Below are 27,579 nucleotides of genomic sequence, written 5' to 3' on the forward strand. Positions count from 1 at the left end.
ATGTGCACTTTAACAAACTCACAAAACCACAGAAAATCTAATGGAAACATTTGTGCTTGGTGACCAGTGATCAAGTAAGAGGTGTGAAGTTTGAGTTTGACGACATGTCACAGCAGCAAATGTGAAGGCGAATGCTGTAAGTGTTCTGAATATAAGAGTTGTGGTTTCCTGTTTTGACATGTTTACATGTTGCTGGCTTGAACCCACTACAATATGACAGAGAACATCACTTCGATTAAAAAAAAACTTGACCAATTGAAAGCACAACATTTCTCAAGTGAAGATGATTACCTGCATGTCTGAATCAAAATTATTTGGTGCTAAACACATCTATCATATCTATCAGACAAACAAAAGTTTTGCCCTCTCTTCATATGTTTGATGATTATTTCCATTTTTTTTAACCAATCAGAGCAAAAAAAGTCCATGGGGTAATCAATGATTGGTTAGTATCGCTCTTACTCTTTGTACATACACATAACCTAATTTAATGGCAACCCCCTGTGACGCGAGACATTTTAGAAAAGATTTTCCATTGACGTGAACCAATCAGATGAGAGCTGCCGTCTGTAAGACCCTCATAGTGTCAGTTATTCACAGTCACTCACAGAGATGGAGAGGCCAAGAAATGCTTTCATCGTGCTTATGTGTAAGATTTTTACTTTTTTTTTTGCGAAAGCATCCAGCTGTTTGTAGAGTTTTTCGAATGCAAATGCCTATATTACTGTGAATATTTTTGTATGGTAGTACATTTCAAATGTAAGTGCTTTATTAAGTTATTTTGCACTTTACAGGTGTTTTGTTGTTCAGTCAGAACAGAATCTATGGAGCAGAAGTGGAGATGAAAGTCAGACCAGGAGACAACATCACTCTCTACTGTGATCGCTCTGTAACTATTGGTTTCCGCTTTGTATGGATAAGAAACTGCTCTCATGAAAACCAACCCTCTCTCGTAATAGATTTTAGGGAGAATTGGAATCTAGAGACATTTAAGCGTTTCAGCTTTATCTACAACCGCTCCAGTAATTCTCATGATCTACATATTACTAACATCAGTGCCTCTGATCTGGGACTGTATTACTGTGCAGAAATAGAGCGTAAGGTAAATAAAGATGAAAAAGGCATCATCTCCTCATCTGAAGTGTACTATTATGGAAACCGAACTACTCGTCTTTCTTTTGCTGGTAAGAAAACCTTTCTGCTAGTTTAATTGCTTGTGTGATTCTGGAGAACTTTCTCACTGAAGAAGCAAGATGAACGGGACAAAAATATATTTTTACTAACATTCATTGATACATTTGTGTTTTTCATATTTAGGAAGTGGCTACTTGTTCTGAACCCTTTTCGCCTCATGACTGTATATAAAATCAACATTCATTGATTTATTTATGTTTATTTTATATAGAGAAAGTAACTTTGTGTTCTGGACCCTCGAACATCACCTCCACACTTCCTCTAGACTGTGTTCTCTGCTGGACGCTGCTGTTCAGTGTGTGTCCAGTGTGTGTTCTCCTCTCCTCTATCTGTCTGTACTGCCTCTGTCAGAGGAAAACTACAGGTATCATTCACTATTTCACACTCTTCTTTTGCACTGCCACAGTTTTCATTTAATATGCAGATAAACTTTGGATAAGCAAAGCCTGCAAACAAAGACTGATAGTAATGTATAAATTGAAGTGTAACACATTATTGCATAACTAAACCATTATGTACGTGATGTTCTAATTTAAACAATCGACTGTAGATGCTGCGACAGATCAAAAAGACCATTTGAAAAGTGGAAATACAATTGAGGTATGAACAATGCAAACATTCACATTCATTATAGACATTGAAATATAATATATGCAAGTTTCAGAAAGCAATTTCATTTCTTTCATTCCAGGGTGAGGAGGAAGAGGTGTGTTATGCATCTTTAGACGTGATAACCAGGAGACAAAAACAACGCAAGACAAAGCGAGTACAGTGTTCTGACTTCAGTACATATGCTCAGGTCAGAACAGAAACGGAGTAGAACTAAAATAGAACTGAGGTGCTTTCTGAAACATTCCAAATATGATAAAGGTTGCAGGTTTCATTATCATTTAACATCACATGTAATGATTCAAGGTTGAGGACTTTCTACCATTACATCTGAAAGTAAAAGATATTCCATACTTGGATCCTTGGTCCCGCTTTACAGGCCTAAGTGTCTTTAACTACTGTACTAACATTTAAATTAACAATTTGATACAATGGTCTTATTATTTACAGACATGTTTTAACATTATACTTATATTTAAAAAAAATAGCTGCATGTACTGTAGCTGTAATTGATATCTATAAGAACATCTATAATTACATTGTTGATCCTTCCCTGCCACCTGAAATCTAACCATACCATGAAACCTATCCCTAAACTTACCCGAATCCCACCTCAACATAAGCAAAAGTGTTTTTAATACAAAAATAAGACAATAAACATTTTACCTAACTTTTTAATGTAAGTACATAATTAAAGACACTTAATATAAAAAAGTGACTGGACACTTTAACACATAACAGTAAGCTGTTACTACTGTTGTTACTCTGGTCCTCATTGCAGTACAATGTTGTTTTCCTCTATTAACACAGTCTTTGTGGACACACGTAATGAGCTAAATAACAGGATGTAGAAGTGGGTTTCCTGTATGAAGTGGTGTTTAGTTTAAGGTACTTATATTTCTCTTAAACTCAATGATTGCAGCGTTTTTCTGACTCAATTTTATAGTTAGCCTAATTACATTTTCCCAAAACATAATCCGTGGCGGATGAAGCATTCTGTGCTTGCTGAGTAGATAAGCATGTTTGGATAACAGTTAGCAACAAGTAAACAGACACACTATCTATCTTATGACTTTAAAGTTAAAAGAGAAATGTCCACTTAAGTTGCTTCTCGGTAGTAAGATATATTCTTGTTTTTTCTCTTATTTTTTTTCTAACTGGTGCATGTTAGGTTTGCTTTTCTTCTAAAGCTTGTAATTCTTTTGAACAGTTAACATCTAATTGAAATCAAAATAAAGTGAAATATTCAAAGCATCAGAGTTGCTCTTCAAAGGAGTTTTACTGAAGTGCACGGTCTGTGTCTTTTTCTGAGGAAAGGTCTAGCTTTGTTTCCAAAAAAAATATATAGCCATCTTAACCACAAATGTTTCCATTCAGTTTAGTGCTTGTGTGCATATGAGACAGAAGAGAGGTTGGTCCGTGTAAATGTTAATGTGGTGAGTTTGTGGTGACATTGTTTTTTGTATATGCAATGTCTGCAAAAGTGCGATTGACAGTGGCAGTCTTTCTTTAGACTCTCTGATGGATGAGGACGTTTCACATTTACTGCATTTCTCAGAATGAAGCACAAACAGCTGGTTTATTTTTTTGTATTTGTTTTTCTTTTTACGTTGACAAATGCATCCCACATGACCTCTCAAATGATGTTCAAATGATGCTAAATCAGTGCTATGCCATTTAAAATAAATGTGTCAAAACGAATATGTTTCTTTTATATGTCAATTTTGGCACTGTATATAATGGATAGTTATGTTTTATAGTATGGCAATATATATTTTTTACTTGTCCATGATCTGTTATTATGTCTGAAAGAGACTCATGGTGGTCAGAGCCATCAATGAGTTTAGTTTTATTAGGCCTGAGGGGGGCAGTGTGGGTTTGCTTTTTGTAAAATGTCTAAAACATTTCAAATCTGGTTATATTCCACATTTATTTAACTAATATTTTAAAGCACATTTTTTATGTGAAGGTTATATAGCAAATAAATGTGTCATATCAATTAATGTTATGTGTCAATTGATTCAGTGTCCATCATTGTGCTTGGCAAATACTTAAAAATATATTAAAGATAAGTCAAGTCAAGTTTATTTGTATAGCGCTTTTCACAATACAGATTGTATCAAAGCAGCTTCACAGTATTAAATTAAATGAATACAACAAAGTTTGTTTCAAGAGGAATTTATTGATTGATAAAATTAGATTAAATATCCCCAAAATATCCCCAACTGAGCAAGCCAAAGGCAACAGTGGCAAGGGACCGAAAAACTCCATCAAGTGACCTAATGGTGTCCTAAAACTCCATCAGGTGACCTAATGGAGAAAAAAAACCTTAGGAGAACCCAGGCTCAGTCGGGGGCCAGTTCTCCTCTGGCATTTATGAGCTAGAGGACGGATTGTAGTTTGATCTGTAGGATTATATGAATGCCTGGCTGAAGAGATGCGACTTTAATCTAGTTTTAAACTGGGAGAGCGAGTCTGAGCAACGAACAGTATCAGGAAGACTATTCCAGAGTTTTGGAGCCAAATGTGAAAATGCTCTCCCTCCTTTGGTGGTTCTGGATATCCTAGGTATGACCAAAAGCCTTGAAATTTAGTGATCTTAAAGAGCGCGATGGATTATAGGGTGATAGAAGATCCGTTAAATAGACTGGAGCTAAGCCGTTTAGGGCTTTATAAGTCAGTAGCAATACCTTGTAATTAATACGGAACTTTATAGGTAACCAATGCAGTGATGATAAAATCGGTGTTATATGATCATATTTTCTTGATCTCGTAAGAACTCTAGCGGCGGCATTTTGGACTAACTGTAGCTTGTTTATTGAGGATGCAGGACAACCAGCTAATAAGGCATTACAGTAATCCAGTCTCGATGTCATGAATGCATGAACTAACTTTTCTGCATCAGAAACTGATAGCATGTTACGTAGCTTAGCAATGTTTCTAAGGTGGAAAAAGGCTGTTTTTGTAACATATGAAATATGATTTTCAAAAGACAGGTTGCAATCGAGTATAACACCCAGGTCTTTTACTGTAGAGGATAAAGTAACAGGACATCCTATGATGTTAAAGTTGTATTGTGCGAGGTTTTGTGGGCGGTTTTTTGAACCGATAAGTATTACCTCTGTCTTGTCTGGATTTAATAAAAGAAAATTACGCGTCATCCAATCTTTTATATCTTTAACACACTCTGTCAATTTGGAAAATTTTGCGTTTTCATCCGGCCGTGATGAAATATATATTTGAGTGTCATCAGCATAACAATGGAAACTAATTCCATGTTTCCTTATAATATTTCCAAGTGGCATCATATATATGGAAAATAACAGAGGGCCTAATACAGATCCCTGCGGCACTCCATAGTTTACTGGAGTTATGATCGATTTTTCTCCATTTAAATAGACAAAATGGTAGCGGTCAGATAGGTATGATTTGAACCAGCTTAGTGCTTGTCCTTGAACACCAGTATAATTTTGTAGTCGATCTAAGAGTATTGTGTGATCTATAGTATCGAACGCAGCACTAAGATCAAGTAAAACTAGTATTGAGATACAGCCTTGGTCAGAAGCTAAAAGTAAATCATTTGTGATTTTAACGAGCGCAGTTTCAGTGCTATGATGCGGTCTGAATCCAGACTGAAACTTTTCATAGATATCATTTTGTTGCAAGAAAGAGCCTAGTTGAGCAGACACCACTTTATCTAATATTTTAGACATAAATGGAAGATTTGAAATGGGTCTATAATTTGCTAGATTATTATGATCTAATTGTGGTTTCTTAATGAGAGGTTTTATAACTGCCAGTTTAAATGTTCTTGGAATATGACCTAAAGATAAAGACGAGTTAATAATATTGAGGAGAGGCTCTTCCACTACAGGTAACACTTCTTTCAGTAGTTTAGTTGGTATAGGATCTAATAAACACGTTGTTGTTTTAGATGAAGTGATACGTTTATTTAACTCTTTTTGTTTTATAGTTGTAAAGCACTGTAATTGTTCTTGCGGGGTGATAATTGAAGCTGAATTATAAGGCGCGATTGAAGATTGAACGTTTACAATTGTGGTTCTGATGCTTTCTATTTTCTCAGTGAAGAAGTTCATGAAATCATTACTACTGAACTGTAACGGGATATTTTGTTCGGGTGACGTCTGTTTATTTGTTAGTCTAGCCACGGTGTTAAATAAAAACCTTGAATTGTTTTGGTTGTTTTCTATTAGTTTGTGGAGGTGCTCAGCCCTGGCCGCTTTTAGGGCCTTTTTATAACGTGACTGTCTTTCCACGCGATTCTAAAGACCTCTAAATTTGTTTGTTTCCATTTACGCTCTAAAATACGTGTTTCTCTCTTTAAAACATGCGTAGTATTGTTATACCATGGTGCTTTATTTTTCTCTCTGACCTTTTTTAATTTAATAGGTGCAACCACATCCAATGTTCTAGAGAGAATGGTGCTCATAGTGCTAGTTAGTTCTTCTAGTTCATCTGTTTGTTTGGGTTCAGGCAGCAGCTGAGACAGATTAGATAAGCAATTTGAGAAATTATCTATGGTGGATGGAAGGATTGTTCTGCCTGGTTGGTAACGCGGCGCCGCATGACATATTACAGCAGTACGTAATATGCAAGTTACCATGTAGTGGTCAGTGACATCATCACTTTGTGGAATGATAACTATATCGGTTGGCTCGGTTCCATGTGATATAATTAAATCGAGTGTATGATTAAGACGATGTGTTGGTCTGGTGACGTTTTGCTTGACCCCAAATGAATTTAATAAATCTGTAAACGCAGCTCCTAACGCATCATTTGGATTATCTACGTGTATGTTAAAATCTCCAACAATTAATGCTTTATCGACATTGACTAATAGGTCTGAGAGAAAATCTGCAAACTCTTTTAGGAAATCAGCGTAAGGCCCTGGCGGTCTATATACGGTAGCCAAGGCTAGAGATAATAGGGATGTTTTTCTAACATCTAAGAGCGTAACATTTAGTACAAGTACTTCAAATGAAATAAACTTATAACCCGTTTTCTGAGTAACATTTAGAATATCTTTATAAATGGTTGCAACACCTCCGCCACGACCAATCAGACGGGGCTCATGCTTATAACAGTATCCAGGAGGAGTAGACTCATTAATACCGAAATAATCATTTGGTTTAAGCCAGGTTTCAGTAAGGCAAAGTACATCGAAGCTATTATCTGTGACTATTTCATTTACAATAACTGCCTTAGGTGTGAGTGATCTAATGTTTAGAAGACCTAGCTTTAGAAATAGTTTTTGTTTACCAATAGCAACATTTTCTGTTTTAATAACAATTAGATTTTTCCTAGATCCTGCAGTAGATTTATTATTTGATCTCACTAAACGAGGAATAGACACGGTTTCTATGCAATGTTCTACACTAGTATTTATATCAGTTAAATTGGTGCAGCAGAGACTTTGATTTGGACTTTTGGTTACTAGTCAAAGGGTATTGATAAGTGACAAAAGAAGATATGTGGGAGGATCATATTCATTTATAATTCTTTTTGTTTATGGTGTATGTACAGTGTGTGTGTGTGTGTGTGTGTGTGTGTGTGTTTCTGGCCCTATAATAAGAAATGGCAAAACATCATGGCCACTCTCTGCGACCAGTAGGAGACCAGCTCATGGAGTTTCAACAACAGTGTTTTGCTGTTCAGTCAAAAAAAAAAAAAAAAAAAAAAAAAAAAAAATTCCATTTCACACTTTGCTGAAAGCAAGTCTGACAGAGAAAACTGGATTATAGAGTTATTGGAGGGCTATTGCAGTAACCCTGTTTGTAGTTGAATTAAAAGGGCAAATAAGGTGTGGGTGATAATGAGATATTTAGACAAGTCCATTCAATCACTTATTTATTCTATAACTAAAGTGCCTCATCTGCACAAAATCTTTATTTGGAACCCAAAATCGGGGTTATTATTAACTCAAATATTATTAAACTATTATTAGTTATCAATAACTAAAACTAAAACCATAAAAACATTTCAGTTCCATAAAATAAACATAAAAAAAGAAAAAAAAAAGAACTACAGTATCCATTTATAAGGATAATGAAGATTAACAAACTATGTTGTGTTTATTGAATACAACTGTTTTGCTTTATACAACAGCTCAATGAACAAGCACAGCAGTGGTGTTTCGTTTCTGAATGAATCAGAATTTTTTAATGAACCGTTGAGTGATCAGTCGGGAATACATTTTTCATTGCACTACCTTAAAGGTGAACTAAGTAACTTTTTTACCTTAACTGAACAGCTTCGGAGTCATTGGAATGGTTATATTACTTATTTTGGGTTGAATGGTGGTCGTTTCGCACCCCCCTGGTGCCCGTGAGCGGAAAAACCGCACTTGCAACTTTGACCCGGCGAGCCGCCGGCCGCTGCGTCAGGAAGTATCGCGTGATATCAGGTCTCGCGATGTAAACACTTGCTTTACAGCCAAAAGAAATCTGCTAAAATGCTGTCATTATTGCGCTCCCTCTCGCTGTTTGAAACCGAATGAAGAAGACGTTTTAAAGAATGTCCCAACTGTCCCAACTTATCTACTAGCCTCTGGTGTCTGAGAATCGCCAATGAGTTTTTACAACAGTGTTGTCACATATCTATTCCGAAGCTGTGGGGGGAGCTCTAGAGAGAAACCTGCGAGCAAAAAGCGAATACATCGAAGAAATCCCGAAACTACTGAGCCCTGCTTTAAAATCACTTGAGGCAGTGGCTGTGTCCGAAATCATATACTTCCCTATACTGTAAAGTAGGTGAAAACAGTATGTAACAAAAGAAGTATGTCCGAATTCACATTACTCATTAAAGAGTGGGAAAAAAGTATCCGGATGACCTAATTCTTCCGGTGAGATTCTGAAGTGCGCATACGATGGACACTTTACTATCCCATGAGGCCACGGGAGAGGATTTGTGAATGGCAGTGAAGTGACGTAACTGATGCTGGTAGGTCAAGTTATAATGACATCATGGCGAATATAGTATGTCAAGGTTACATCCTTACTACACAGATTTACAAAAAAAATGTTGCGGTTGTGAAGTTATTCAAGATGAGTACCTAGTCAAAAGAGTATGCGATTTCAGAAAAAAATGCATACTCTTGAGTAGGTACTAAAGGTACTTTTTTTGCAAGTGCTAAAAGAGTATGTTCTATATTAGGGCTGCACGATTAATCTAAATGAAACCGCACACGATTTGGCAAAGGCTGCGATTATTTTATGCGCAGCTTGTCAGTGAAGTACGGCTCTATGCTCAGTAGTAAATGCTGCTCCATCTGAAAGCCAGAGGGTGCTCTTGCGCAAAAACTCCACATGTGCCCCAGCACAGAAGGCCACTATTACACCAGTTCTAAAAAAAAACTGGTTGTGATGTTGACAACTTATCTAACTATAGGCCTATTTCGAACCTGCCTTTTGTGGCAAAGGTCCTCGAACGAGTTGTTGTTGGCCAGTTACAGCAATATCTGTCCAAAAACAACTTATTGGAACTGTTCCAGTCTTGATTCAGATCTGGACCAAGCACGGAGACTGCTCTTGTACTGGTCACCGATGACCTTCTTGTTTCTGCTGATATGGTTGGCTGTAGCAGTTTAGTCCTGCTAGACATTAGAGCTGCTTTTAACACTAAATGTCATATCATCCTCCTTGACAGGTTGCGTGTTTTGTTAGGCATCTCTGGTGTTGTTTTGAATCCTATCTAACTGATCGTTTTCAGTATATTTGTTTGGGGAAAAACCAACCTGAGGCAACATTAGTTCAGCAGGGCGTCTCGCAGGGGTCAGTACTTGGACCTTCTTTGTTCTGCATCTATATGTTGCCGTTTGGTGACATTATTAGAAAGTACGGTCTGGGGTTTCATTGTTATGCTGATGACATGCAGATCTATGTTAGCATACTCCCGGATCCTAATCTCGCAATTACACCTCTTACCGCGTGTCTGGAAGAAATAAAGGTATGGATGCATGACAATCATCTTAAACTTAACGAATCAAAAACGGAACTGGTACTTGTTGGTGTGCCGGCAGCTTTGCACAAACATAACTGTCTAAATCTGTTCACTGATTCTGAGTTATTGGCTCCAGCATCACAGGTGCGAAATCTAGGTGTTATCTTTGATTTGCATTTGTCATTTGATGCCCAAATCAAAATGGTTTCAAAATCTGCATTTTTTCATCTAAAAAATATTGCCAGAATTAGACCTTCTTTGTCGCTGCTAGATGCGGAAAGGCTTATCCATGCATTTATTACGTCGAGACTAGATTATTGTAATGCACTTTACTCGGGTCTCCCTGATAAGCATATTAAGAAATTGCAGTTTATTCAAAACTCGGCCGCACGTGTATTGACACATACAACTGTTCGGCAGCATATTTCCCCTGTTCTTTATGAACTTCATTGGCTTCCAGTATCGAGACGTATTGATTTTAAAATCTTGATTTTAACATACAGTATAAAGCCATTCATGGGATAGAGCCGGAATACCTTTGTAATCTAGTTGCTCCAATTCGTTCTCTCCGCTCTTCTACTCTTCTACTCTTCAGCAGCCCACATTTAAATTGAAGTTGATGGCTGGTCGTCCTTTCTCTGTTACAGCTCCACGGTTGTGAAATAAACTTCCTCTGGTGATTAAAAATTCCTCAACACTGGACCATTTTAAGAAGTCTCTATAGACCTGTCTTTTTAAAAATGCTTATTGTATCTGAAATGTACTATCATTAACTTCTGTACTGTTTTTTTTTTTTATTCTTTTTTAATTGTCTTTTTTTATATTGGTATTGTTCTTGTAGCGCTTTGGGTTGGAGAAAAGTGCAATATAAATAAAATGTATCATCATCATCATTCACAAATCCTCTCCCATGGCCTCATGGGATAGTAAAGTGCCTATCATATGCACACTTCAGAATCTCGCAGGAAGTAGTTGGCTATCGTCTTTTTTTTTTACACATACTCTTTTTGTGAGTACTGTGAATTCAGACATACTTATTTTGTCAATCTTTAGGTTCTGAGCAGAGTGCAGAGATACTCACAGAGAATTGTATTAAGGTATCTATATTGTTTCAGTAATTAGTTTTAAGCTTTGCCTTGGCAAAGACAATAGTTTAGATTGTTTCATGTGCATCTCCAATTCATTTCAGGGGGATCCAGAGAGACATCAGTGTGAGACGAGTAAAACTGGAAAGATCTGCCTCCACACTGAAGTCTCTTATAGACTGCTGACATCTTCATATCCCTATGCCAAGATGTGATTCTATTTGCTCAGTTTATACAACTTACTGAAATCTTGCTGCTTTCTATTACTCACTCTTTTTGTACTCCGCAACGTCAGCTATGATTTCTGAACTTCCTTTTTCTCAAGCATGCTTTCACCACATTTAGTACACATGCAACAGACTTGTAGTATTTTTTTTTTATATATATACAATTCTTCTCATTGAAACACTCTCAGCTGTTGCTATAGGGCCTGTAGCTGCTTATGACATTCTTTTTTTGTACATTCTTTTTGTAATTACATAATATATTTTTTGCATTAATCACAATAAAGTTGTCACAATATCACCCTGGTTGGACTCAAGTTGCACCTTTTCCCGCCACTAGTTTGTCATGATGGTTTCTAATGTGATTTGTCATCACTGTCAGCTGTGTCATTGTTAATCACCTCATTTGTCTGTGCGTTTAGTCCTGTGTTTTCAGTTCATCCTTGTCTAGTCTCATTTACATATGGTTGTTGTTCTTAGAGTGAAAATTACCCTGTGGATTTTATTAAATACTGTTTGAACCTTTATCTTCATGCCTTTATATGCAACATAACTGTTACAAAAGTATAGTTCAAGCATGCCTTCAATAAGCACATGGCACATTTTTTGTGCAACCAGTGTTATGATTTACACTATTTAGCCTATTAATGTCAAAGTTTTTAAAAAAAGAAAATGCTTCTAAACTCCTATTTGATCCAATGCTACTTTAACGGGTTTACATTTTATTTTCCTGATAATATTAACATTAATTATCTTCCATCTGTGTTAAGATTATACAGAACATGTAACAAAAAAGAAAAGAAAAAGAAAAGCTGCATTATTTAGATGTTTCAAGCAGTTAGTCTAAAAGTAAACGCATACAGTTTTGTGGCTTCTATTTTTATCAGTAGATCATATGAAAACTTATCTCAAAATACATTTCAGGGGTAAATTGTGAAATAAAGTTCAGTCAGTATAAAAATCACAAGTTTGTCAAATGTTTACACAGAATTGTCTAATATGCTTATGTTATGAGAGTGTCTGTGAATATGAATACATCTTTTTTTTTAAAGGATAGGAAATTATGAACATTCAATGGCTCCATCTAGTGGCTAATAGCTCAAACTGGTCTTGTCCTCCTTATAATAGCAGATAATGATGTCAAAAACACTTACCCACAAACCATTTGATCAGGACCAAATCTTGATAAGGGCACAGAAGTCAGGAAATGCTTTTATGAGAGATAGACTGTAATAAAATGAATCATATGTGTGCTCAAATTAGTTTTTCCCCTCATAATTGAATGTAACTATTCATGTGATGCAATGCTCAAGATTCATGATGAGACAACGCTCAATATTATTTAAGATAAAACAATACTGAATTAAGACGTTTATACTTGAATAGTGTTGAATAGTCATTGGTCTTCAGTGGCAGGGCAGAGACATAATTTGCTTGAGCAGATTGATACAGGAATATACTGTAGACGTTGCATGCAAGTCTTGTAGGCCTTTTACAAAATGCAACAGTGTAGTTTTGATGCCACAGGATGTAAGAAGTGGTTTTCGTGTGTGAATTCAGTGCTATTTAAGTTGTCGTGGTAATAAAGAGAGTCCGGCCTTCTGTTTGTTTTTCTGAGGTATGTGTTAAAACCACAAATGTTTCCAGTGGTCTTTGTGACGGTCTTCTATTTTTGTGAATACTTCCTTTTTAACCTGTTTTTTTATTTTTTTATTTCAAGTTAAAGTTGATATTTTTATCAAGTTAAACATATTTGTTTTCAATTTAATTCATTTTCAAATGATCTATTTCCAATGTGTGTCCACCTAAATTCCCTGTATCACCATATTATTATTCTCAAATATGGTAAACCAAGTATTATATATTATATTATTATATAAGTAGCATGTTTAGATTTGGTTATTACTGAGCTGTTCACTGTATGTGGTGCAGAAACTCTTTTGCTCTGTTTTAATATTCACTTCAGTTCATGAGTAATTCAGTCCAGTCTTGCAAAGACTTAAGGGCTGCATTTCAAAGAAGTAAAGTAAGTTCTCCCAATTCTGAAACCCAATTTAGACATGCTAGAACAGGAAACCACAAGCTTGTAAGTGCACTAGTAAGTGTTGGAGCTAGTCAAGTCAAGTCATCTTCATTTATATAGCACTTTTAAAGGTGAACTAAGTAACTTTTTTTACCTTAAAGGTGAACTAAGTAACTTTTTTTTACCTTAACTGAACAGCTTCGGAGTCATTGGAATGGTTATATTACTTATTTTGGGTTGAATGGTGGTCGTTTCGCACCCCCCTGGTGCCCGTGAGCGGAAAATACGCACTTGCAACTTTGAGCCGGCGGGCCGCCGGCCGCTGCGTCAGGAAGTCTCGCGTGATATCAGGTCTCGCGATGTAAACAATTGCTTTACGGCCAAAAGAAATCTGCTAAAATGCTGTCATTATTGCGCTCCCTCACGCTGTCCGAACCCGAATGAAGAAGACGTTTTAAAGAACGTCCAATCTGCTTTGATGTCGTTGATCTATAGCCTCTGGTGTCTGAGAATCAACAACGAGTTTTTACGACAGTGTTGTCAAATATCTATTCCGCAGCTGTGGGGGGAGCTCTAGAGAGAAACCTGCGAGCAAAAAGCGAGAATACAGCGAAGAAGTCCCGAAGCTACTGAGTGCTGCTTTAACTGAACAGCTTCGGAATAATTGGAATTGTTATATTACTTATTTCGGGTTGAATGGTGGTCGTTTCGCACCCCCCTGGTGCCCGTGAGCGGAAAATACGCACTTGCAACTTTGAGCCGGCGGGCCGCCGGCCGCTGCGTCAGGAAGTATCGCGTGATATCAGGTCTCGCGATGTAAACACTTGCTTTACGGCCAAAAGAAATCTGCTAAAATGCTGTCATTATTGCGCTCCCTCACGCTGTCCGAACCCGAATGAAGAAGACGTTTTAAAGAATGTCCCATCTGCTTTGATGTCGTTAATCTATAGCCTCTGGTGTCTGAGTTTTTACAACAGTGTTGTCAAATATCTATTCCGAAGCTGTGGGGGGAGCTCTAGAGAGAAACCTGCGAGCAAAAAGCGAGAATACAGCGAAGAAATCCCGAAACTACTGAGTGCTGCTTTAACAATGTAGATTGTTCCAAAGCGGCTTTACAGAGATACAAGGATAGTTTAAAGTAACAGAGATTGTTTTGGCTTTATAGCAGTTATTGAATAAAGTTATTTTCCAGCTAAAGTTAATTTGATTGATTCACTTCCGTCGCAACGATCATTAGTTATTAACTTAGGGGCCGCTAACACGACACCGTTTTAACAGGGAACTCTACACAGACTTTAAAGGTCCCCTATTATGCAAAATTCACTTTTGCATGCTGTTTGGACATAAATGTGTGTTGGCAGTGTGTGTACACAACCACGCAATAGTGATAAAAATCCACTCCTTTTTTATTAATCCCCATAAATCATCAGCAGTGTCTCCCAACGACCTGTTTTCAGAATGCTGTTTTAGTGACGTCACTAGCACAGGCCCCGCCCACGAGTGTTGCCAGACACTGCCATTCTAACATAGACCCGCCCTGATCGAGTTCACAGCTGCTGCACTGACGAGAATGTCTCCCAAGCGTTGTAGGTGTTGTGTGGCTGGATGTATTAATCCACATAGCTCTCTCTCTATTTACTCCCGAAATCTGAGGCAGCCGCTGAAGACGAGGTGGAATTATTTTGTTTTTAAAGAAAATGCTCCCTCAACTCTACCGAAATTCGTTTATGTACTTGTGCACTTCTTATAACTTACTGTGTTTACTCAGCTCTTACGGTGATTTGCTGAAGTAAAACTGACGCTTCATCTTTTGTGTTATGTACAATAAACTTTATTAACTCATCAGTATATGTTTGATCATCATTCGGACCTGGTCCGAAACAGCAGACTTGTAGGCCAAGTGGATACATACAAGCAGATGACAAATACGTTATAACCGTAATTAAACTACTAAACTATACCTGTTCCATCTCTATACAGCACTCTGACTCTGTAGGCATTATTGTCCGACTCCGGGTCGAAATGAACACCGTTACTGAGAGTTTCTGATATTATTATTATCATCATTCCGTGAGATGAAATTGTCCTGAGAGACTGAGTGCAAGCTCATGAAGCTCCGCCCCCTGTGTCGTGCAGCAGCAGCTTATTTGCATTTAAAGGTCCCGTTCTTCGTGATCCCATGTTTCAAACTTTAGTTAGTGTGTAATGTTGCTGTTAGAGCATAAATAATATCTGTAAAATTATAAAGCTCAAAGTTCAATGCCAAGCGAGATATTTTATTTAACAGAAGTCACCTACATCGAACGGCTCGTTTGGACTACATCCCTCTACTTCCTTCTTTAATGACGTCACTAGAACCGTTTTTTGACTAACCTCCGCCCACAGGAAAGCTCCCTCAACTCTACCGAAATTCGTTTATGTACTTGCGCACTTCTTATAACTTACTTTGTTTACTCAGCTCTTACGGTGATTTTCTGAAGTAAAACTGATGCTTCATCTTTTGTGTGATGTACAATAAACTTTATTAAACTCATCAGTATATTGATCATCATTCGGACCTGGTCCGAAACAGCAGACTTGTAGGCTATTAATAAATAATGGATACATACAAGCAGATGACAAATACGTTATAATAACCGTAATTAAACTACTAAACTATACCTGTTCCATCTCTATACAGCACTCTGACTCTGTAGGCATTATTGTCCGACTCGAAATGAACACCGTTACTGAGAGTTTCTGATATTATCATCATTCCGTGAGATGAAATTGTCCTGAGAGACTGAGCGAGCTCATGAAGCTCCGCCCCCTGTGTCGTCCAGCAGCAGCTTATTTGCATTTAAAGGGCACACACTAAAACAGCGCGTTTTTCTGAGCCCCAAAAAATGACAATTTAAACATGCTGTAAAAAATGATCTGTTGGGTATTTTGAGCTGAAACTTCACATACACACTCTGGGGACATCAGAGACTTATTTTACATCTTGTGAAAAGGGGCATAATACGGGACCTTTAAAGGGCACACACTAAAACAGCGCGTTTTTCTGAGCCCCAAAAAATGACAATTTAAACATGCTGTAAAAAATGATCTGTTGGGTATTTTGAGCTAAAACTTCACATACACACTCTGGGGACATCAGAGACTTATTTTACATCTTGTGAAAAGGGGCATAATAGGGGACCTTTAAGCGCGAAACCTGTGAGAACGCTGATGGCGTGCACATGCGTATTACGAGTTCAGTCTATTGGTATGCGCCTTTGAATATATGTGCGCAGGTTTGTAATTCCCTACAAACCAAGCCTTAAAAAAATACTTGTCTGGCCTTAACATTTTGATACAGAATTGTATCACTTCAGGGTAGATACGCGAACCGAATTTTCCCTACAACGCTTTATCTGTAGAGTGGTAAAGGGATCCTCCATAAGGAGAAACTAGTTGGCACTTTAGCACCCCGCTATGACATCGGGTCCAGGCGCAGGTCCTTCATCAGATCTGGATACAGCCTAGATACGGCAGGCTGCGGTAAAACCTTGGGATAAGCAAAAACACAAAGATTAGCGTAGATGCCATTCTTCTTATGATGTAACAAGTACATCAGGATTTATGGGAAGTGTTCCTGGTTCCTGCTGACCTGATCTATGCAGCCTAACATTGAATTATAGAAGTCTATAATGTGTTATGTGTATGCTAGGTCAAAGAGATGTGTTTTTAGTCTAGCTTTGAACTGACAGAGTGTGTCTGCTTCCCAGACAATGGTAGGAAGACTGTTCCAAAGTTTTGGTGCTAAATAGGAGAAGGATCTACCGCCAGCAGTTGATTTTGATATTCTAGGTATTATCAACTGGCCGGAATTTTGAGATCGCAATAGACGTGAAGGACTAAAATGGGTTAAGAGCTCGCTCAAGTACTGCGGAGCTAAACCATTTAGTGCTTTGTAAATAATCAGCAATATTTAAAAATGTATACGATGTTTAATAGGGAGCCAATGCAGTGTTAACAGAACAGGGCTAATATGGTCATACTTCCTGGTTCTGGTAAGAACTCGAGCTGCTGCGTTTTGGACCAGCTGTAGTTTGTTCATTAAGCGTGCAGGGCAACCACCCAGTAGAGCATTACAATAATCTAGCCTTGAGGTCATGAACGCATGAACTAATTGTTCCGCATTTGTCAATGAGAGCATATGGCGTAATTTGGATATATTTTTAAGATGGAAAAATGCGTTTTTACAGATACTAGACACGTGACTTTCAAATGAAAGATTGGTATCAAAGAGCACACCCAGGTTCCTAACTGACGACGAAGACTTAAAGACTCTGTTTTTTCAGAATTTAGTAGTAGGAAATTACTAATCATCCAATTTTTTATATCAGCTATGCATTCCGTTAATTTTGTGAATTGGTAGTTTTCGTTAAGTTGTGAAGAAATATAGAGCTGAGTATCATCGGCATAACAGTGAAAGCTAATTCCATGCTTCCTAATGATATATCCTAATGGTAGCATGTACAGAGTGAACAGCAGTGGTCCTAGTACTGAGCCTTGTGGTACGCCATACTGAACTTGTGATCGATAAGACATCTCTTCATTTACTGCTACAAACTGATAACGGTCAGATAAGTACGATTTAAACCATGCTAATGCAATTCCACTAATGCCAACATCATTTTCAAGTCTATTTAAAAGAATGTTGTGGTCAATAGTGTCAAATGCAGCACTAAGATCGAGTAACACCAATAGAGAGATACAACCACGATCGGATGATAAGAGCAAATCATTTGTGACTCTAATGAGAGCTGTCTCGGTACTATGGTATGGTCTAAATCCTGACTGAAAATCCTTGCAGATATAATTTCTTTCTAAAAAGGAACATAGTTGTGAAGACACTGCCTTTTCTAGTATCTTTGACAGAAAGGGTAGATTCGAGATCGGCCTGTAATTGACTAATTCTGTAGGATCAAGTTGCGTTTTTTTAACAAGCGGTTTAATCATAGCCAGCTTAAAGGTCTTTGGTACGTATCCTAGAGACTAGGGGTGACCCCGAATAGTCGAAGATTCGATGCATCAATATGCGGAGCCTGATTCGACCACCGATCTCACAGTCGAATCTTCGCGGGTGTTATGAAACGAGGATCATACCATTTCGGCAATATGGGGGTGCTCAATGTCTAATTTCACACAGAACTACTGGTTTTGTACGGTTATATTAAAGGTGCTCTAAGTGATGCTGGGAGTGTTGACATTCGAATTGTTGTCAAACAAAACGGAGGCTAGCTAGACCCTCCCTCCTCCCCTCCCTTCCGGCATAAAGGAAAGTCAAAGTAGTCACTAAAAACAAAGTTAAGTTTTACTGATACTTCATTCAATGTGTAATGTCACCAAGTTAGATAAATGCTTTTATATATTGCAGAACAGAATGCAGAAAAAGAGAAACATTGTCTTAAAATCGTTTCGCCACCTGAGGTTATAACTATAACTATAGCTCCCATACAAGGACGCAATAATAGCAAGATAACGTTAGCTTCGCGTTTCCCAGTGAGCATAAACAACGGCGGCGTCGTAAACAAATTTAGTCAAAGTTGTCAATAGCCTATAAATGAACATTCAAATCCATAACAAACAGTGGGTGAAAAATGGATTTACCTGTTCTGCAAAAACAGAGCAACTGAATGTCTGATTGGAAGCCCTTCTGCCGGCGGAGTTCTCGCCACATTTCGAGGGTTTTTCCGATGTAAATTCGGGACTTCGCGCGTTCCTTATCCTTGTCCCTCTTCTTTACAATTTGTTAATCGGAACGTCGTCTCTTTGGTCGTGTGTCGGCCATAATTCAAACTTCCCTCTTCATGCTTCTCTCTCGTCTCTCCTCCACACCCCCTTCATGTCCACGCGCACTAACCCCCAAACCACACCCCTCAAATACTTCTTGTCGGTGATTGGCTGGAGCACTGTTTGTTGTGTTTTGTGGTGCGGGTGAGCCCAGTTTGTTTTTGTTGCCGTTTGTGGAGCCTGTGGTGTCTAGAGAGACCGCGTTTTTTTACAGTGTGTTCAGGGGACAGGCAGCTAGCGGATAGTGAGGAGATGTTTGCTGTATGTGACAAAAAATGTTTTGGCCTAAAAAACGCGTGGCATCACTTAGAGCACCTTTAAGTGCTATACAGCCTTTAATTATGATAATGCTGTAAAAAAAAAAAAACGTGAAAAGAAAGAAGCGTTCAATAAATATTTTTAACGTGTGTGTGTGTGTGTGTGTGTGTGTGTGTGTGTGTGTGTGTGTGTGTGTGTGAAAAAATCCAACCACCCCTGTGACAGATTTAAGTTTCACTTTCCCTGATCCGTGACAGACGAGGAGCATCTTGGTGGCAGGGATTACTTAATGTCTGGAATAAGAAAATCTAAAGTTTGGAATCAGTCAAGTGTGTTCTTTTCCTCTCTAGGCAGGTATTTTTTTAGGTTTATTTATCAAAATGTTCTTTTATATATTTCTGTGATGTTCTGTATTTCGATCGCGGCTTTAAAATGTTATGAGAAACGTTTTACGAATGTTTATCCACCACATTACCTTTTATTTAAATCTAATAAGAAAGCCATTGTCAGTTCGTCTGTCAGTTGGCAGGCAGTTTTGGTCGCTTTATTAAAAGTTGTTGCTGTGTGCAGTGTATAAAATAAAATAAAAATAGTTTTACCCTCCTGCTGACTACCTAGTGTCGTGCCCCTCCCAACCCATTCACACACACATAGATGATTCGACTATCAGTCGACTATAGAAAGATTCGACAATTCTGATTCGAATGTGTAAATCCTTAGTCGGGGACACCCCTACTAGAGACAAAGATGAATTGATGATAGTAAGAAGAGGATCTATGACCTCTGGAAGCATCTCTTTCAGTAGCTTAGTCGGTATAGGGTCTAACATACATGTTGTCGGTTTAGATGATTGAATGAGTTTAGCGAATTCTTCCTCTCCTATAGCAATAAATAAATCAAATTTTTCCTTAGGGAGACTACAATGCACTCCCTGATGCGATACTGTAGTAGACGGTTGCATAGTTATAATTTTGTCCCTGATATTATCAATCTTATAAGTGAAGAAGTTCATAAAGTAATTACTGCTGTGTTGCTTGGACATTTCTGGGCTTGAAGCTTTCTTTTTCGTTAGTTTAGCCACTGTTTCAAATAAATACCTAGGGTTTTGTTTATTTTCTTCTAATAGGGTTGAAAAATAAGCAGATCTAGCAGCTTTTAAGGCCTCTCTATATGCAATCGAACTCTCTTTCCATGAAATGCGAAATACCTCTAGTTTTGTTTTCTTCCAGTTGCGCTCCATCTTTCTGGCTGCTCTCTTAAGGGCCTGAGTGTGCTCGTTGTACCACGGCGTTGGACTATTTTCTTTAATTTTCTTTAAGCGCAACGGAGCAACTGTGTCTAAAGTGCTGAAAAAGAGAGAGTTAAAAGTTTCTGTTGCAATATCAAGTTATTCTAAGCTATCCGGGATGCTGAGATTATGAAACTGATTAGGAAGATTATTAATAAAGCAATCTTTAGTGGCAGAAGTGATAGGTCTCACATATTTGTAACACGGAGTCGGCTTTGCAGCCTTGGCTAAATGTAATTTACACAAGACTAGATAATGATCTGAGATGTCATCGCTCTGCTGCAGAATTTCAACGTCATCAACATTTATTCCGTGTGATAATATTAGATCTAGAGTATGATTATGACAATGAGTAGGTCCTGACACGTGTTGTCTAACTCCAATAGAGTTCAGAATGTCTTTAAATGCCAATCCTAATGCATCTTTTTCATTATCTATATGTATATTAAAATAACCAACAATTAGTACTTTATCTGCAGCCAATACTAACTATGATAGGAAGTCAGCAAATTCTTTGATAAAATCTTTATGGTGCCCCGGTGGCCTGTATACAGTAGCCAGCACAAATCTCAAACGTGATTTGTCATTTACACTATATATTTTTACATTAAAGCAACACCATGTCGTTTTTCAACCTTCATAATATATTTCCAAGACCTTTGTGATGGTACATCGACTTACAATAGGTTGAATGACACGTCTGCCATAGCCTGATGGGGTCTGTATCGCTTTTACTGGCACTAAGGAACTTCGGGGTTCGGGTAGTAACCCGAGCACAAAAAGAACTACAAAATTCGACTGCTTTACGGCATACCTCACTTCCCCCAAACCGAAGAAGGCAAAGGTTTTGTCGTAGGAGACTAGGAAGAGAAAAAGGGAGAGTGACAAAATCAAAGGCCGGTGAAGCAGTCGATTCTGTTCCCTACCGGAATTCCTGTTCCCCCTCAACGAGCCGTGTCTGCTGACAGCGCATGCGTCAAAGCCTTAATAAACCTTAATAAATCAAAGCCTTAATAAACATTACATTGAAATCGGTAATAACGTTTTAAATTTGAAAAGATCATTTTGAAAAAAATCTGGATTGAATTGACAGATGGGGAAAAACTCGCTTCTAATAGAAAAAAAAAAAAAAAAGGAAAAAATACAATACTTTTTTAACCTTTTGGCTTCCCGTACATCCAGTTATGCTTCTTGCTCATATTCAGTTCTGATGGTACGTATGGTAACTCGGCAATTACGCATGATTTGTAGTATGAATGCGTAAAGGGAACAGGAATTCCGGTAGGGAACAGAATCGACTGCTTCACCGGACGAGGATCAATATTGGTCCAGCGTGAGCTCGCTGGTGTGAGCTAAAGGAGGAGGAGGGGTGCCCGACCGATGCTGACTTGGCCGTCATGCTGTTGGACTAGTAAGTATATTGCTTGCATACTATCTCTAGTTTTTCGAATTTGTTGTCTGCCTGGCTATGTTACGGAAGCTATCTGGTCCTCCATTTATCTTCATGAATCAAGTAATGCTAGTAGAGGAGCGAATTATCAATCTGGTAGCTAGTAAACGCTAACATGCTAGTTTTCGATGAAAAAATAAAACCCATGAAATGATATTCATATGACATGCTGAAATATATGCCACTGTACCTGGGATGAAGACATTTCACACGCAACGCAGGCAGTCTGCCCAAGACGTGAGAACTCCTTCTGCAGAGTTCGGGGGTATCGGCTTGTCAACAAATGCACGTGTATCCCCTGGTGTAACCATGACAGATTTTACGACAGTAGTAGAAGACAATACTGTTTCCCAACTGTAGGGGGACCCCGAGAGCAAAAGTTACTTGGTGTTGCTTTAAGCACCAACACTTCAACAGAAGTATATTTAAAACTAGATTTCTTAGTGATTTTGAAAATATGACTATAAATTACAACAACACCTCCCCCTTTGCCTTTCAGACGAGGTTCATGTTTATAACAGTAATCTTGCGGGGTGGACTCATTTAAAGTAATGTAATCGTTTGGTTTTAGCCAGTTTTCTGTCAAACACAGCGCATCTAGATTATAGTCAGTAATCATATCCTTAACAATAAGTGCTTTTGAAGTAAGGGATCGAATATTCATCAACCCAAGCTTTATCATTTGCTCATCTGTATTATAGCTGTTTTTTATTTGTTGAACATCAATACAATTTTTGACCTTAGATGGATTGAAACGTTTTTTGGATTTCCAAATTCGGGGAACAGACACAGTCTCTATGACTACGTTTACATGCAGCCAATAACCCGTTCAAAACCGGGATATTAGCAATAACCCGGTCGCGCACGGCCATGTAAACACCGGCAAAAACCCGGATATGCTCATATCCGGGTTTTTAAAAACCCGGATATTATCCCTGGGGTACCCCTTTTCTAGTCTCGCATAGCCAGACCTTCAGACTGACGGCAGAAGGTCTGGACTCTATCGCAGCATTTCTTGGCCAAGGACTGCCCAAGAGGACGTTTGACTGACATGTAACACAACCAATCACAGTTTGTTTTGTACCGCGTCATATTTAGGGGCGTGACAATATAATGTTGATGTCCCTACAATAACAGACCGGCGTGCATCTAATAAATTATTCATTCAAGAACCTTGTGCAAGTTTACTGCATCAATGGAGCCGCGAACTTCACATACTTTTGAAAATACAGCGTTTAGTTGATCGTGGTAAGCGCTCATTGTCTCAGTTGTAAAAACAACGGCTTTCTTCTTCCACGAGGGGTTTTGGCGTCATGACATTTGTTTCCTGGCGGACCGAAAATAAACGCGACACTCGCGCCCCCCGGAAATCCGATAAAATTCAACCAATCAGATGACGACTTCGACATTCCTGAAGTGTTTCCAGTTAAGTGTACCACATGCATCAGACGTTTAGCCAACGTTCCGTGGGTGTGACGTCTGAGGCTGAGACTACCCCTTTTCTAACCCGAACATTTGGTCATGTAAGCGCGTATCGGCATATCCCCATCAAAAGGAACATTGATTTGTGTTCTGCGCATGTTCTATTCGCAAGGAATCTTGGTATTTTGAGTATAGACGGCGCATACAAAAACCCGCGTGCAGTATACCGGAAGTAAACAAGAAGTAGAGGTAAACATGGCGAGACGCAGCACAGCACCAGACTTTTGGAGCGAGGAGGAAATCGCAAACAAAGGCGATCGCTATCTGCCCCGAACTATTCATTATCCGCGTGTTGCTGCTGTTGTTGTTGCCTTTGGATACAGGAAGAAGAATCGGAAATGACGCACATTGCGTCTTAACGTTGTCCGTACGTCCAGACGCTAACCGTGCGTCGCTGTTTACATCGGGATATTGCCAATTGATTACAAATTCCATGTATACAGGAGTATAACTCTCTCTACTCACGCATGTAAACGGGTTATTCCGAATGTTTCAGAAACCCAAATAGTGACCTTAACCCGACCATAACCCGATATTTGACAGCATGTAAACGTAGTCTATGTGATGATAGCTAGGTGAAAGAGGCTCTATGTGATGGGATTTATCTGACCTTGGTGACATGAGACAGCTAGCAGACGGTCGTTTTAGCCAGTCTGTCTGCTTCCTAACCTGAGCCCCAGATTGTCATGTTTTATCTCTAAGACTATGAGCCAAATTACTAGAGAGAAGAGCAGCACCATCCCAGAAGGGATGAATACCATTTCTTTTCAACAGGTCAGGTCTGCCCCAAAAACTTTTCCAATTGTCTATGAATTCTATATTATTTTGCGGACACCACCTCGACAGCCAGCCATTGAGTGAACACAATCTACTGACCATCTCATCAACAGGAAGGGGGCAAGAGCAGATTACAGTGCCTGACATTGCACTTTCAAGTTCACATACCTCTTTAATATTAATTTTGGTGATCTGGCGGCGGAATCGAACATCATTTGTGCCGATGTGAATAATAATCTTAGGGAATTTACGATTAGCATTTGCCAGCACTTTTAAATTTGCTTTGATGTCAGGCGCTCTGGCTCCCGGCAAACATGTGACTATGGTGGCTGGTGTCTCTATTTTCACGTTGTAATAGAATCGCCAATAACTAGGGCACAATCAACAGGATTCTCAGTGGGTGTTTCACTGAGTGGGGAGAACCTGTTTAATGTTGTTATCGGAACGGAAGAGCGGTGTTTTGTCCCGCAACTATAGCGTCTCACCGTCACCCAATTGCCCTGCTGCATGGGCTCTACTTCAGCCAGAACCGAACAATGTACAGAGTTCACTAAGCTAGTCGCAATCAAAGCAGTATCGAAAGCCCTTGCATTCTTACTATCCTCGATTAAAGTTTGGATGCGTGTCTCTAGTTCTGAAATCTTCCCCGTCAGCTTTACTATCTGCATTTATCACATGTAAATCCTGTGCTGACAGAGAAGGATATGCTAAACATGTTGCATGAGGTGCAAGTTACAATAAGAGGAGAATATGACATGACTTACCGTGTTTGTTGACTGATCCTACTCACCTAAGTTGTTTTATGGACTCGTAAAAGGCGCGAGCGCGCGCGAGAAAAATAAATAAATAAAGAGCGCGCGGATGGCACGCTAACAGGCTAGTGAATTACTAGCGTGTTGTGCTAACAATAACGATTAAGTTTGAAGCTAGCTATGTCAGGTTAATGTGTGATATTGAGTATGTTATATTTAGCAGTATAAACAACAAGGAATGATAGTAAATAATGATTCAAAACAGAAAGATATACGAAGCTTTTCAGACGCACACCAACGCAAACAGCAGCAGAAGCAACGAGGCAGACAGGAGCAATCGAATAGCAGAGAGTGCTTGCATAGAGTGCACAAATGTAATGGAAAGATTTGTGGTTATAGCCAGAAACAAAAATCGTTTTCTAACAACATTTTAGTACCCAGACCAATAAACACCTCAAGTAAATGCATTCTTACACAAATATAAAAGTAGAGCTGTTCTGGTGTGTCTGGTGGCCAATGAAAACAAAAGCCATGTATTTGAAAGATGCAAAACTGGAAACTCATAATGATGTTCAGCACTCTGGTCATATCCATTGTCATGATGTTAAACATCACTACATTGTATAAAATAATAATTATAATAATTATAATAATACCAATATTATTGTGATAACATCTTTTAATTTATGGCCTCTGAGCCTCTTTTAGGGTCTTACACATTTACAGTTGTAAAGAGGATCAATTTACAATTTCAATTTCATATTGAAAAGTTTACAAACTGTTAATAATTCAGACAAAACATGTGTATTAATTCAAGAAATGAGTGGGGCAGGACAAGAATAATAGCCTGACTTCGTACTTCCGCTCAATTTCAGTTCGCTTCAGTACTCAGTCTGAGATAGCGACCTGTCTATCAGTTTTCCTCCGGCCTGAAAACAGCCGGCCAATCAACGAACAGAGGGCGGGCTGAGAGCCGTGACGTAGACGCTGATTGTACCGTGGAATGGATGCGTAGATTTACTTCACATAATCTGCAAAAGTCATTCACAGCCATGTTCACTCCGGTATTTCGCTCGATGGTTTTGTTTTCGCATCATACATGTGTTTACAGTGGAAGTTAGATGCGGCTGAGCCAGCGCATAACACACGTCATAACCAAACGTTATGTGATTGGCTTACGGGTAACCAATGATTTTAAACGCCCCCCGCGAGAAAGAAAACACTTTTCAATTATGCCATGCCAGACTCTGTCTACGAAGCAAAGCGAAGTAGCAGAGTTTGGTATTACCAGGCTACAAGAATAATATAACTCTCAAAAAAAAAACATTGCGATTCAAAGCGCTTTAGCAGAAATACCTCCCATGAACCAGGGCTGCGTTCAGCCCCGACAAAACGTTGCACAACGTTTTTTAAACAGAAACGGTGATGTGTTTAACACACTGTTCTGATGACGCAAGAGTTGCAACTATGGCAGCTGAGAAGGCTATTCTTTGTGTTCTTTGTGAAGAATTTTCGGAGCCTGATGAAGTCGTTATAAATATGTGTTTAATACTACAAAATATGCCCGATGTTACAGTTATACCACCCAGAACAAAAGAGAACATCCCAATCGAGTGAAGAGATTGCTGAAACTGAAATGGAAGCACACATCTTACCTAACATACTGACTTTATTTGTAGTTCATACTGTTTTAATACCCTGTATTTTCTTTCTCATTTTTAGGAAAAGCACTTAATTACCATTGTTTATTTCTATACCAATACACTTGCAATGAAGCTAAAAATATAAACAACTACATCATTTTGTTGATATCCTATATTTTTTACAATAAAACTTCCGACAAACATGTCTTCTAATATCCTCAGTTGTTGCGTATACCGAGCTGCACATAGACAGTGGAGCTGCATCGAACACATTTGTAAATTTAATACTTTCCTTGAACCCATTGTGCGAGTTCACTTTAATACCGCGTGCTTTATATACATGTTGTTGCTGATTGGACTGCAGTTCTGACACACCCACCAAACAAGAGAAAACGTATCTCAAACCCCGTTGCACACCGGTGCACGCCGTTTCCAGGAAACATGACGTTCAACCCGGAAACCGTAGCAAAACGTTGCGCACCGTTTTGAATTTGAACATGCCCCAGGCCATTCTCACTGAATACCCTCAAACCTATCAGTCACTGAGATGGAGCGAGCAAGAGTTACAGTCGTCATATTTGTGTGTAATTACATTTGTGTGTTTTTGAAATGTTATGTTGCATTCTTTACAACATGGTATTGATTTGATCGATAATCTTTTATTCGTATGTGCTTTTGCAGGTGTTTTGTTGTTTTGTTGACAGAAGTGGACATGAGAGTTAAGCAGGAGACAGCATCACTCTCTACTGTGACTGTGTCATTCCTCTTCACACATTGTTTGGTTGAGAAACTGCTCACATGAGCATCAACCATCTCTGATAATAGACCCTTCAAATATGTTCCAGTGGACGTTTCCACGTTTCAGTTTTGTGCAAAACAGCTCCAGTAACTCCTATGATCTACATATAGAGAATGTCAGTGTCTCTGATGAGGGAATATATTACTGTGTGAAAAGAAAAACAGAAATAAGTAAAAATGTACGTGGAATCGCAGCAAAATGTGTTTGAGTATGGAA

At 38.6% G+C, this 27,579-nt stretch overlaps 1 protein-coding gene and 1 long non-coding RNA gene across 4 annotated transcripts; both read left to right on the forward strand.

Moving 5' to 3' along the window:
* The first annotated feature begins 540 nt into the window (after nt 1-540).
* LOC309495896 (uncharacterized protein) lies at nt 541-27,317 on the forward strand. 3 transcript variants are annotated; one of them, XM_082165841.1, is made up of 7 exons: nt 541-649; nt 795-1,184; nt 1,406-1,558; nt 1,745-1,794; nt 1,886-1,993; nt 10,816-10,859; nt 10,952-12,112. In XM_082165841.1, the coding sequence occupies exons 1-7, from the start codon at nt 613-615 to the stop codon at nt 11,031-11,033; spliced, it is 864 nt and encodes a 287-aa protein (XP_082021967.1). In that variant the 5' UTR covers nt 541-612; the 3' UTR covers nt 11,034-12,112. The 3 variants fall into 3 exon arrangements, with proteins under 3 accessions (XP_082021967.1, XP_082021969.1, XP_082021968.1); XM_082165843.1 differs by lacking the exons at nt 10,816-10,859; nt 10,952-12,112 and adding an exon at nt 27,246-27,317; XM_082165842.1 differs by lacking the exon at nt 10,816-10,859.
* Nucleotides 19,916-22,309, forward strand: LOC309494224. The gene is made up of 2 exons (XR_014204258.1): nt 19,916-21,793; nt 21,828-22,309. It is a non-coding gene; the product is annotated as an uncharacterized lncRNA (long non-coding RNA).
* Nucleotides 27,318-27,579: the final 262 nt, after the last annotated feature.

This window comes from Leuciscus leuciscus (genome assembly GCF_965113295.1).
Source record: "Leuciscus leuciscus genome assembly, chromosome: 3".
NCBI classification, from domain to species: Eukaryota; Metazoa; Chordata; class Actinopteri; order Cypriniformes; family Leuciscidae; genus Leuciscus; species Leuciscus leuciscus.